Here is a 13,864-nt window from a genome sequence, read left to right as displayed (position 1 = left end):
GCTGGAAGGGAGAGAACAGGCTCTTCTGTGTGAAAAAACCTTCTTAAATGGCCAAGTTTGTGTGGGGGGGGGAAGAAAGCACGTTCTGAACAATAATATATTGGGAGTTGGCACAGTTTTCATGACTTTTGGAAGTGCACAGGAGCGCTGTATGCTGTGCGAGGTTTTGTATTTGGCACTTGCTATACCTGTGCACGTATGAATGGCTGCATACATCGTTTTGGTTTTGTCCAGTGTGAAATTGAGCATGAGGCGTGCGAGCTTGCAGCACTTTTTTATATAAAAGCAGCACTGTATGACTTACACAAATAAATATATTTAATGAAGATGTAGGAGGAAGTCTCCTTGGCTTTTTTTCCCTATTGGTTTACAGTACATGAAAATACAACTCTCACTAGGAGTTTTTCTTACAAACAGGTTGAAATATGTACTATTTTAGTACACCAAGTTTTCTGCAAAATTGGTTATTTGTCATTATATGTATCTTACAGTGTTGCCTGGATGCTTATAAATATAATTAGAACACAGTAGCCTAAGGCATTTGCACAAGTAGCAGGGATTAATACTTACTTGAAGAAAGACCTTGTGCTTTAGATAACCCTTCTCACTGTGTCCATTTTGTTTATGATGAGATGACTTGGCCAAGGCCCTGGAGCAGGTGAGTAGGTGGCAGAGGTTGAAGTAAAATCTGGGTCCTGGGCTCCAGACCAGCTGCTGACCCTTGGTAGAGGCATTTCTTCCACTTCTCATCCTAGAGTGACCTCTATGGAGTTTTCCTGCTCCTACATATAAAAAAAGAGTTCATAGGATAAATATGTACCACCGTTTCCGTAATAGAAGTCAGGAAAAACAAAATATTTCATAAGGTAGATTAAGGTGAGGCAGACTTGGATGTATTACTGCTGGACTCTGTATAGGGTGAGAATGACTCCTTGAAGCTCAACTGGAAAAGTTGTTTTCTGCAGAGGTGTATAGGAGACGTACAAGACATCTAAAGTTTTCTTATGGTCATTTTCATAGTGGGGTGAATCTGTTTTACAATGTCTTACAGGACCAATTAAAGCATCTTCCTTTAAATTAAACAGGAAATCTACTATTAACTTTACAAGGTGGGAACTAGGCCCCTGTTATTAATAAAAGCTTTATATTGTAGCCTACATCTATTCTGTAAGTGCAGCTGGAAAATACGGGGAATAAAATACTTGGATTGATCAAAAAATGAAGAACATGTCCTTAGAGCTGAACATTGAACGGATTATTTTGTATTGTTAAAGACAAATGGGTCAGCTAATTTCCTGATACGTATGAGTAGCTCTCCAAGCAGTGTCTAACTGGTTGCTGGATACTGAATATTTGAGTAGGAAAAAATACGTATTTTGAATTCATCATCAATGTATTTGTTATGGTTTGTTTGATGTCCTTTGTTAAAAGCATCAATTTGAGATTATTGCTTGCAGTAAAAAACTTAGAGGATGTTTTACACTGCTTTTGTGTTGGGAGGAAGAATATTTTCTCTAGAGTAATTATACTTGCTGGAAGTAGAAATATCTGTAATGTTGTGTATATATAATCTGCTGAGTCTGCTCTGCATCTCAGTTACTAGAGAGGGCAACCTGTATGATTTTGAGATGGAAATAGAGCCCAGCACAACAGCTGGTTTGAAACTCATTTTTAAAACTCTTGCAGTCTTTAACTTTGTAATTAAGTTAGCTTGAAGTTTGCACGTTCCTGTGCTCATTTCACTCTTCGAAAAGGGGAGGAACGTTTTAGTCCCTAAGTTAGTGTAACATTCTTCACTTATTCATTGTTCTTTAGACACCTGAAACCCACTTAAAAGGGGCCGAGATGTGCAATGTTGTAACTTTCAGGTGCTTTCTTTTTTAAATGAAAATTCCAATAACGTGTGTAAATACGTGCTGTATTTTTTCACTGTCCATTTTTGACCTGCTATCAGTACATTCAGTGTTCTAAAGGAAACAGTAACTTTAGTTTGTTCAGAGTTGCAGTTTTCACTGCCCAGAGCTACCGGACAATTTGATATCCCATGTTGTAACGCTCCACCTAGCATGGAAGGGGTAAAAAAATGATTGAAATTGTATTGTACAGTGCAAAATGTACATTTTTTTTGTACTGTTTGTTTGTTGGGTTGGGTTGGTTTTTTTTTGGGGGGGGGGGCAGGCAACAGTATTTAATCATTATGTTTTATTATACTACACTCATCCAATTTTATTAAAAGCCGCCAATGAAGATACAATGTTTATGATCCCTGGGCCTGCAAAGATGACAGTCATTACTTTGCAGGCTTCAGTAAGGCAGAAGTTCCCAACAATCTCCAGTGGCTTTATCAAAGCTCTGCAGATGTACCAGAAAACAAGGCTCCAAGGACTGGATGTACTAGTTCAAATGCTTCTTTTCCTTCCTCCCTCAAAACTGTTTTGATCTTAAATTAAGTTTTTGCAGAGGTGAAGTCATACTTTATTTTCTAATGAAAAGCAGATGAGTGACAGTAAAAAAAAAAAAAGAAGAAGAAGAAAGGAAGGAGAAAGCTGAAGATAGTCAAAGAAAGGATTGAATGAACAAAGCGCTGTGGAAGACATAAAACAACTCAGCACTTTAAGCCACCGAAGAATGCACATTGCGTATTCACTGCAAAAATACTTGCACTGTCAACATCTACAATGAGAGCTTAGTTTGAAAGAGGACCTTTTTGGGTTGCGTTTCCCCTTGGTTAACAGAATATTTATGCTGATCCTGGTGTTTTATAGAGAGATTAACAAAAAAAAAACCCACTCTAGTAGTTGTTGGAGAAAGGTCTCTGGAATAATTTGAACAATACAAATTAACATCTGCTTCAAAAAGATCTGGCGAGGAAATACTACCGAGGGCAGAAAAAAATCTGTCGTTGAACACGCTGTTTTTATTCTTCTGTGGGTGGGTTGATACTTATTTTTGGCAGTTTAACTGAGCTGTTATCACGATTCATACATCTGTTTGTTTGCATCTTTGCTGTTAATTATTGTGTGACACTAAAGTTTGTGGAGTTACTCACTGTTTATAGTTTTTAGGCTTGATAGTAAATATTGTGTGGTGAGCTTCTGTGAAATACTGCTTCCACTTGGAGAAAAAAATTCTCAAAAAGCTTGTGCCTAGTTTTTTTGGACATGTTTCATTGTGGTATGATTTAAAGCAATTAATAAAAAGCATGATATTATGTCAGTAATTTACAGTGTGGAACATTTGTCCAGACAGCTGCATGGGGAGGATTAAATCTTACTTCCTTAAAATAATATTTAATCAATTCTTGTTTGAGAACTTCTTTACGATTGTCTCTTGAATTTTCTTTGGCAATAATCTCATTTTCTGACAGTTTTTTTCCCCCTGTGACAGTTTCTCTATCCTTGTCTTAACTGCAAAAAAACTTCCATGGCAATGTTGCCTCTCCCACAGAGCAAATGTGGATAGTTTATTTGGCATTGGTTTTGTCTAGCTCAAGATGCTAATCGAAAGTGTGGTTTCATATTATCTCTTCTCCAAAGTCCCCACACCAGGGCAATCCTTGGTTCACAGGTGTCACTCAATCACTGATCTCTCTTTCTAGTCATTAAACTTTAAGAGGTCCTGTAGGTCTGGGTAACAAACAAAAGTAAAACTGGCTCAATGCCTGTGAAACTGTAAGAGATGGTTTCTGCTGGAAAATAACATCGGGCCTTCTTCACTTCTCTGCCAATCGTATTACTCATAGAAAACATGATAGAAAAATAACATAAAATTCACCATGAATCCTTCCAGATTGCATTTTATGAGACTTTTTTTTTTTTTAAATTGTTTTAGTCTTCCCTACATTCCATGCTGAAACCTCCCTGATGCCACATCATAACTCTATGGGGTGGCAGGCAGTCTGCACCATGCAGTGAGTTTGGAGACCCAGGAGGTTCAGGCGATGCAGGTTGTCCCCCTTCCAAGGGAAGTACGTGGAAGTGGTTTTGCTGGGCACTTGCAGGTGGATTTCTGAGTCATCCTGGTGGCTCCAGCTGCTGAAAATGCCACTGACATCCCATCGTACCTTCCAGACCGCCCCGTGCGCAGGCAGAGGCCGTGGCACCTGGGGCCAGGAGCCTAGCCGGATAAAGGCTTAAGCATTAGAGATGGTAAAAACATCATGTGGTGCTCAGCAAACTGCAGGCAGCAGTTTTCTTGGTGCTTAGGTTGCTGAATATTGAAATTAGTTTGGAAGAACAATTTACCATCCATCTACAAAGCTGTCAGTCTTAGGAGCTGTCAAGCTGTGATCCTTTCTGCTTCTCCTGGGTGCTTCTTCCTTAGGCAAGATGGGATTTGGAAACATAAAAGGAAAATTAAGTAGGTTCCTGAAATAGATTGCATTAAATATATTCAGAATTGGTTTTGAAAAATGGCATATTAGATATATTAACATCACAATTTTTCCTACGAAGGTTGTTTCAGTCATAAATATTATGCAGCAGTTGGCATACTTTCCTCACTGAGGTCTTGGCACTGCAAATTCATGAGTATCTTGTTACAGCCCAGTGCACAGATATCTCTGAACAGTAGAAGAGCACTCTTTCCTTCTGATTAAGATTTTCACCTAGGGATATGAATGCTGTTAGAAGAAATTTATCATCAAAATAACTAAGATCTTTTGGATATGCAGAAGAAAATCCCCTCCTATAAAGCTGCTCTTTGGATAACTAGAATCAGGACTTTGAACGTCTGAATGATTTGAAACACGATTACCCAAGTCATAACCTCTCCCTTCGTGGTCAGTCCTTTTAGCTGCAGTCACTGAGTGTAAATAAACTTTCCAGGGTAAGCAGCAGGTTTCATTGGTAGTGTCACTGTCTTTGGCATCCGTTGCGTTTGTGGCCAAGCCTTGCTTTAGGCGGCGTTCTCCAATGGTGCAGTTATTGTTTGCCGATTTCGGTATTTAGTTAGCCCTGCTTGGGTTGTCATGGGCTTGGTTTTAGTTACGTGATTCCTTGGTGCCGGTATAGCTGTTAAGGCAGTGATAAACGTGTTGCCTATTAGATAATCATTTAAACAGAAACAGGTTAAAACTCTCTCGGTGGCTGGATCTGTATGTGTTGATATACCAGTAAATGTTTGAATACTTCTTTCATATAGGAGCTAGAGCGAGGGCTTTCTGTAAAGGAATTAGCCGGAGTTTGTGTATGTATTTTTCCGAGTACAGTTTGCTTACAAGAACCGTGTTAATCTCTCTATTTGGGGTGCTATTCTATTTCCAGTTATTTCTAGAAAGTAAAGTCTAGCTGTGTGGTAGATAAAAAAAAAACAAAACCAAACAAAGAAACAACAAGAAAACACTCTGAAAATCCCCCCCAAATCAAAACAAAACAAAAAAACCCCTTGAAATTAATAATGTTACTTTTTATTGCTTTCAAAATAACACAGTTTCAGCAAGTTCCTGGTTTTTTTCCCCGCTGTTGATCGGTACCCTTTTGCTTTATTTTCAGGCTGAGGAATCCTGTAAATGCAATGGCTGGAAGAACCCCAACCCGCCCCCCACGCCCCCCCGGGCAGAGCTGCAGCAGGCGGTGGTCAGCCTCGCAGAGCCCTGCCGCAGCTGCAGCCACGCGCTGGGTAAGTTTTGCCTTTCTCCTGCAATCCACCGGCTTACACCCAGAAGTCTCCACTCTTGCGAGATGAAAAGTCAAGGTGGCCATGCCAAGACCTAGAAATGGGGGTTACGATTGGACATAAATGTCAATAACTTAGATTAAAATATGTCAGGAATATCCTAAAATGAGTTTTGAAGAAATTGAACCAAGGTACGACTTCAAACAACCCAGACGTCTTAAGTTGTTAAAATGCAAAAGCACTGTTAAGCCACCCATAACAATTTTAATACTTTGTGTAACATATGCATTAACCTCACAGTGCTTTATCTGCCAGCTGCCTTGCAACATGGATGACTCTCTCCTGCAGGCTGTATTACGTTTTCTTACTATAGAATAAACTATAAAATATTCCTGAATGCTGCTAAAGCAGGTACTCTTACCTACAAAAAGAACTGTGCGTTTTCCGTGTTGCAGCAAAGAGTACTGGGGTTGTACATGTTAGCATCGTCTAGGGTAGTGTGCACACAGCTTGCATGTCTTGGAAGCAACTGCTCAAAATCAACTGTTAAATACTGTTGTGTGTGTGGGGGGTGTTTCTTCAGACTAATAATAAATAATGATTTGTTACGCACATAGCCTGAAAAAGAGTGAATCACTGTATTAGTTTTTTAAGAATTTATGTTTATCCAAAATAAAAGGTGATGACTTTTGCCGTATACATTAGCCAATATTGACTAAAAATTGAGCTAAAATAAAATTCAGAACTAACTGCGAAGAAGCAGTTGCTATTTAATTTTTTTTGTTGATGTCCAAAACTTAGGACAGTGAAATAAGAAAAAGGAAAACTAAAACCTTCACAATCAATCGTTTATGTTTTTACTTTTGAAAGGAATATTGTACTCTGTGTGGAATACCTTTTTTTTTTAAATTAGGATTTATTTCTATTTCTGCTCTCTTTTTATGCTTTCATTACATTTGGTCTATTTCTGGGCTTTTCACCAGATTTCTTTCGTTTCCTGGTATCCCAAATCTCTGGGTTTGCTTGCAGGGGAAGATTAACACAAATGCGTGGTATCACAGAAAGTTCGGTTGCTGTAGCCAAGTTAGTTTCAGCCTTTCATCACGCAGCTTCTCTGTGCTGCTTTTGGCTTTGCAGCTAGGGTAGCTTGTGTTACCCAGCCCTTTCATTCCTGGCCTTTGAAGAAAGAGATTTTTCTTTTTTTTTTTTTTTCCTTCTTCTTTAAATCTTATGAGATGTTGTTGTCTGTCAGTTCCCTGTTCTTCAGTAGGATTTGTGGATGGTTATGTATTTTGTAGAAAAACTCAGCTCCTAAAGGCTGAGACTGTTTTTGGTCAATTAAAAAAATCTTATATTGCTCATTAGCTAGGGAACCAGGGAAAACCAGTACTGTAAACCCCGTACCAGTGAAATTGTATCTTATGGGAACAAACTGTATCTTTATCTATTGCTGGTTTTAGAAAAGGTAGAAAAGTTAGGGTTTTTAGAAAAGTTTCTTATTCTGCTGGCTGCAGCTAATGAGGATGATTGTTCATTTGAAATAACTGAAATGAGTTGCTGTCTGCTTCCTCGTACTACTGACAAAAATATGTCTTTCAGCGCTGTTTTCCAAGATAATTTTCCTATTCATCTCCTCTAAATTAGTGTGTTCCTGCTGAATGCCTTTACACCAGACTGATCACAAGGTGTGCAGGCTTCCGATTATCATCTGCGCTGCATTTTCTGTTCCTCAGAGAGCTGATGAAATAGCGGTGTAGAAATTCCTGTAGTGGTTAAAGCCATACCTGATGTAAAATGTAGGATATTCAGGCTTTTTGCATTTTTTAATATTATTTTCTTCCAAAGCTAATCCTAGACATTAGTCTTGCTTAAGACATCTCTTTTTGGGGGTATGGTTCAATCTTCAAGCCAGTGCAGTTTTCAGTGCATAAATTTGTTTGGCAGTGCATATTAGCTTATTGAGCTTATTTCTGTCTACTTACCTAGAATTTTTATTATCTTTTGTATTCTGCCTACTTACCTACACTTTGTATTCTTCTATTTGTGGCTCAACCCCACAGCTTGGCTCTATACTGGGTTTTTAATGAATATTTCTTTTATTTGGGTGATGTATTGGGTCACTACCATAACACTGTGAAGTGGTGGTTGAATTGCGTGCAGGGAGAGTTCACCCAGCCTCAAGACCAGGTGTTACACAGACAGAGGCTCTTTTTTTATATTTAATTGGTTTCTCCTGTGTTACAGGGTGCATTTTCCTGTTGGTGAACATTTTCAGTCTTGAGTCACTTTTAAAACTGGTTAATTAATGTGTTAGTACACTATGTACACAGTCTCTTTTTTCTTGTACTGTCTTTGGTTCCTGCTACGCACCTTCACGTAGAGTGTTTGCGTATTCTTGGTTTGCCTGTTCTATATACATTACTGGTGTTTTTTATGTACACACTGATTTTGAAGTAGACTGTGGACACGTTCTTCATTAGTCTATTTTCTAACTAGTCCTAATTCATTCACTCAAGTACTTGCTTATTGAAGTTATTGCACAACTGAAATAATAAGCTTGCTATTTTTCAGGTCTTCCTATCATTGCATTGGCCTCACTCTTTCTGCTTGCTTTCTTCTTCTGTATGCTATAGCAACCTATACTTGTGATTTATTATTTTTTTAATTTATTTTTTTTTGCAAGCATAACAGCAGCTGAGGAAGGATGTACCAGTTGGGCGATGCAGATGAATGGGACTGTGTAATTCTAGTCAAGAATAACATAGTATTTGATGTCAGTGTACTAAAGCTTTGGTTTTAATATAAGGTTTACTAATGAATTCCCACACGAATTTGGGAATGGGCCGGGAACGTCTGAAGAAAGATAGTTTGTTGGGCTGGTGTACAAACATAGGTGACTCTACAGTAAATGGTAACCCATAGTAAATACATGCTGGTAATACATTTGTGTTATTTTTAGATTCACAGTATGGGTAATAATTCTCTAGTTTAATAAAATGTTTAAGTATGGCCACTAAGTAGTCAAGGTAACTTTCAGTATTGTTATGGAAACTGCATGGAAATGGCTTCTTATGCTGATATTTTATTCATTTGTTGGTTGAGTGCAAGGTTTCTTTAGTATGTTATCAAATCCTAACGCAGTGCTCATCTAGGAGGGATTTTACTACTTTTACAAGATCGGAACAGACAGCTGGGAATATTAAACCTTCATATCTGGCTCAAGGACAGAAATGAAATCATTTTATTCTGCCCAGAATGCTGAACATTTGTCCTTAAAGAAAGCCCATGATGGCTTTCCCTGTTCAGTTCTGAGCATATGCTCAGAACTTAAGACATTATATTATGAATGTTCATTTAACTGGAAATGATTGCTGGCATCTTCTTAATGTTCTGAGCCACGATGTCCCTTTTACTTGAAACTGCATGAATTTATTGAATTTAAACATTTTGGCAGGTGTCATACCAAACTTTCCAAAACAAACCATCTTTGCTGGGTGGCCAATAAATGTGATCGTTTTCAGTTCAGGTGTTATTTCTCTCCTTAAGGAATCAGATTTATGCTGAAAATTTCTTACCAGTCCTAATCACATTGGCATATCTAAGATAATATAATAATTATCTAAGAAGTAAATATTGATAAAAGTTATTAAAATATGTAAAAACTGATATGCCCAACCTTTTAAATAACTTTTCTTTTCTTGTAGAGGATATTTTCTTGTCTTTTCAGGGTAAAGGATATGCATACCATGTACTTTGGCCTAGAGTCAGTGAAGATGGTTGTTTTTGCAATGCAAATATCTTCTTTCTGGGAATTGACTTTTTGTTTTAAATTGCCTTCTCTCTTCCTGGGGCCAGTTGTTCAAACCAGCTTGAGATGAACATCCCACTTCACGCGTACAAACCTCAAGCATTTAAAAATTACAAATGTGGAACTGTATTTGCCTTTGGAGATGATAAAAGGGAGTTCGTCACTTGGAATTTATGATATGTTGAAAGATGCTTTTTTGTAAACTTCTGAACAAATGAGCATGTACAATCTCCAAAAGCTTTGTTAATGTAGTGTGCACAAAGCATAGTTTCACCTAACATGATATGAAAGTAAGAGACTTAACTAATAAGGTCCAGTTTAAAACAAAATGCCTATTTATGGAACAGATTTTTTTTTTTTTTTTTTAGTCTTCACAGTATAAGGTGCTACTTGCATCAACATCTGGATTACCTAATTTATGGGAATTATGGATTTATTTTCTTGATAAAGAAACCTTGTCTGAAAAGCATAGCTCTTGGACAAAATTGTATGTATTTAATTATATATTGCAACATATTAAAGCAGACAGGAGTTGTGTGGTCTGTTTTAAGTGTTAACAGACACTGTGATTCCAACCAGCCGTTGCTCCTCTGCTGTGGGAATTGCCACCACTGGACTACCTTTACAAATTGCTCCAATGTGACACATATTTCAGTTACCGCTGATAAGATGTTCTGTTTAAATAGGTTATTACAGGATCAGTGCCTTTACCGTTAGGGCTTAGTTTGAGATATCCTGGGGAATACTTGTGCTATTGATGGTTTTTACAGGTTTGGATTTTTATTTCGTTTAGCTGCTCACGTTTCTCACCTGGAGAATGTGTCTGAAGAAGAAATGAATAGGCTCCTGGGGATCGTATTGGATGTGGAGTATCTGTTCACCTGTGTCCACAAGGAAGAAGATGCAGACACCAAGCAAGTTTATTTCTACCTGTTCAAAGTAAGCTGAACTCGTGTAGTATCTTCTCAGGTTTTTCACTCTCTCACATAAGCCAATTTCACTGCCCCTCATGCATGTACTGACTTCATCTGGTGAGATGTTTCCCTTTTCTGGTGTGATGCTCTAGTGTGAGCTAGGCATTGTACCGTGCCTTATTCCAAAAGACATCCAGATGGTTCAGGAGCTGACCCTGAGTCCCATCCATAAACTGTGCATGCAACCACCTGCAAGCCTTAGCCTCTTCACTTACACGCGGGGAAAACTCAGTTGACAGAGATGCTAACTTAGCTGCCCACACGTGCTCAGAGAGGCCTCTTGGATGCATCTCAAAGAAGATACGGAGCAATTCACAGTAAAGTAGCTGTAAATTTAGATGACTAAGCAAGCAGATATATAGCCAGGAGATTTTCAACACTGCTTGCAGTGTGTTGTGCACCTGTGACTTCCATTGACCCTATGTATGCAAATATACTGATCTTTAAAAAAAAACTTGTATATTTTTAACAGCTGTTGAGGAAGTGCATTTTACAGATGGGAAAACCTGTAGTAGAAGGATCTTTGGAAAGTCCTCCATTTGAGAAACCTAGCATTGAACAGGTAAACAACCAACATGTGGGTTTGGTTTGTGTGTTGGGTTTTTTTATTATTATTTGGTGGGGTTTTTTGGGTTTTGTTTGTTTGGGGATTTTTTTTTTTTTTTTTTAAACGTAGGCACTGGTTTTGAAAACATGGCATTATAGGCAGTTTGCAAATGTTTCTGCATATTACTTAGGACAAAGTAAGAGACTGTAGCAGATGTCTGCTGCTTCTTTAGTGTTGGTACAATAGTTACATTATTTGACTTCTCTCATCATTCATCTTATGCTTTAATGAAACTGACTTTTTTATGGTTTTAGAGAATGAACGGAAAATACTACTTTTATGTGTGGCAGTTCTAATCTTTCCTTGTTTCAAGTGATGAAAAATGCTGTTGAAGTTTTGAAATCCAATATTAAAATGACACTCGTCTTCTGTAAATCAATGAAAATGTTACAATCCACTTCAGTGAGATCATAGCCTTCTCTTTCAAAGGGTACACAACAAAAAACAAAGCTGAAACCAAAGAATAACTGAGGCTTTTGTAATGCTCAGTGGATAAAGAACATATGACAGATTCAGATTTTGGTTAAGCAAGCTCCTGAGAATGCACTTTTGGCACACAAGTGGGCCCATTAGCTCACATACCTCGCTGAAACAGGAGCTCAGTGTTTTCCCATCAGTGTATGAACGGATGCTCTATTGTTAAACAGGATATTTTAAATGTGAAGACTGTTATGTGTAGTAATTATTTCCTTGCAACTCTGACTTCTTACAAGTTAGGAAAATCAAAACACTTTATTGCTGAACTTCTGGGAACTCTTCACCTTAAGTTCTCCTTTAGTTTGAGTATAAACAAAGAATAAGTGTATGTAATCCCCATACACTCCTAGTCCTTAAAATATACTATTAAAAAAGTTTTGTGCAAGTTAATTTTTTGTCACCTTCTTAATACGGTTCAATTTGCTTAAGAAAGTAAAGCATAGAGGTGAAAGGGTAATTCTTTTAAAATTATTTTTAAATAATTTCCCCTTAAAATAGACAAATATTTTCAACTCTGTTTTTAGCAGTTCAGCAACTCTATCACATAAAATTATTTGCTAAGCAGCACTATTATAATTAATTTATAATATATATGTATTGCAGCACTTTTAGTCACATATTTTAACTCTCTTCAGTAGTTTTTTTTTTAAAGTAGACAGTATACAAAGTGCAATGAAGTGACGTACTTGTGAAATACTGGCCCTTCTTGAAGAAATAATGTGATGTGTGGACACAAACTTAATGAGAAGTCCACAAGCCCTAGTTTACTATTGAAAAGTGGCTGGAGAGGTTTTTTGGTGCCACTTGGTTACAGAGGAAATAAATCATGCAGCACGGTTATCAGTGAAATTGTGCATATGGAAGCATATAGAAGAAAGTCCCCTGGATCTTTCTGTATTCCCTGACAAAATTTTTTTATTTGAAAAGGAAGGAAAAATAAAGAATGTTCCTTGTCTCCCTTTAAGTCAGCTGCTGGAGGTGGAGAGAATAAGAACATCTGGATGTACCTGAAGCTGTGTACAGGGTAACCAGCCTGTGGCTGCTGCACGAGTAGCTGAGCAAAGAGTTCATGGTCTCCAGTATTTGTTTTCTTTCCCATGTAATGCGAGTTCAGGGTTAATAAACATAAACTGAGGAATGTTCAAGGACACTCCTGCAAAAATTACGGCTAAATAATTAAATGTAGTTTTCTTCTGTTTCAAGGGTGTGAATAACTTTGTGCAGTACAAATTTAGCCACTTACCGTCAAAGGAAAGGCAAACGATAGTGGAACTGGCTAAAATGTTTCTGAACCGCATTAACTACTGGCACCTGGAGACACCTTCTCAGCGAAGACTAAGGTCACCCAATGATGATATTGCGGGTTATAAAGTGAATTATACCAGGTAACGCTACTTTTGCTTGCTATAAGTCTTGCTTACAAATCTGGCATGTACATACTTCGGGAATACAGCAGTACCTATATGCCATAGGTGCACTTTGTGAATTTTTGCAGTTGTGGAGTTTATATGAAAACCTGAGGATTTTAGTGAGACCATATCAGAGTTTCACATGCATCCTTGTGTTTCGAGAGGCATACTTTATCAGCCAAGAACAGGGAGTAGATAGAGGTCATGAACATCTCTATCTAACAACACTTTTGCATGTCCCATGTTTGCAAAGTTGCTCTCAGCCTTCTTAAGATAAGAGCCTCATGTAAGATCCTTATTTCATGTACTAAAAATTCAGGCAATTTGTTATTCAACTTACCGAAAAAAAAAAAGAGATGATAACGTTAAGCATTGTAAAGCGTCACAGTTTGAAACCAAATCATGGAAGATTTGAAAAATGAAAATAATTTCGTAAGAGCTTGAATGCTAAATGGTGACTAGATATTAGTAGGTTCCTTAAAATGATAGTTCTTGTTATTACCTTTTAATACGTTGTCAGAATTCAAAGGAATAACTTAGTCACTGGGGAGAGAAGAGCTAGGATAACAAGCCGTCTTTCTTAATTTTGCTTTTCTCATAACAACAGTGCAATGCCTTTTTCAGTTAGCGCAGCGACAGCAGTTAAGGTTCCTGCTGGTGCAGGCAACGGTTAATGTGCCGCCTGTGAGCGCAGGCAGCAGTTAGCTGAGGGCTCTGTCAGCACACCTCTTCCCAGGAGCGGCCAGGGACGCTGTTCCTGGCCGAGGATGAGCACCGCCGTCCGCCCGCTCTCCTGGTGGCCTTTCCCCTGACAAACCTCAGCTCCATGGAGGAGAACAGCAAACCCTGGTGTGAGTTGAGACTGTGGCTGGTGATATAGCAGACCGCGCTGTGTCTGTGTCTGACCGGGATGCTCTCAGATGACCTGTCACCTCAAGTGATTACCTGGTGTAAAGGACAGTTACTGGGACAG

General features: G+C 38.2%; 1 protein-coding gene across 3 annotated transcripts in view; it reads left to right on the top strand.

Annotated features, from left to right (window-relative positions):
• Nucleotides 1-13,864, top strand: part of KAT2B (lysine acetyltransferase 2B) — a 44,402-nt gene that overhangs the window by 3,384 nt on the left and 27,154 nt on the right. For all 3 annotated transcript variants that reach the window (XM_054815323.1, XM_054815321.1, XM_054815322.1), the window contains exons 2-5: nucleotides 5,493-5,619; nucleotides 10,218-10,363; nucleotides 10,871-10,960; nucleotides 12,686-12,867. In XM_054815323.1, coding sequence (XP_054671298.1) covers nucleotides 5,493-5,619; nucleotides 10,218-10,363; nucleotides 10,871-10,960; nucleotides 12,686-12,867 — 545 coding nt within the window. The remainder of the gene's footprint in view (nucleotides 1-5,492; nucleotides 5,620-10,217; nucleotides 10,364-10,870; nucleotides 10,961-12,685; nucleotides 12,868-13,864) is intronic.

The sequence above is a fragment of the Grus americana genome, chromosome 2 (assembly GCF_028858705.1).
Source record: "Grus americana isolate bGruAme1 chromosome 2, bGruAme1.mat, whole genome shotgun sequence".
NCBI classification, from domain to species: domain Eukaryota; kingdom Metazoa; phylum Chordata; class Aves; order Gruiformes; family Gruidae; genus Grus; species Grus americana.
The sequence above is the reverse complement of the archived record's forward strand: the minus strand, read 5'-3'. Positions and strand labels throughout refer to the sequence as shown.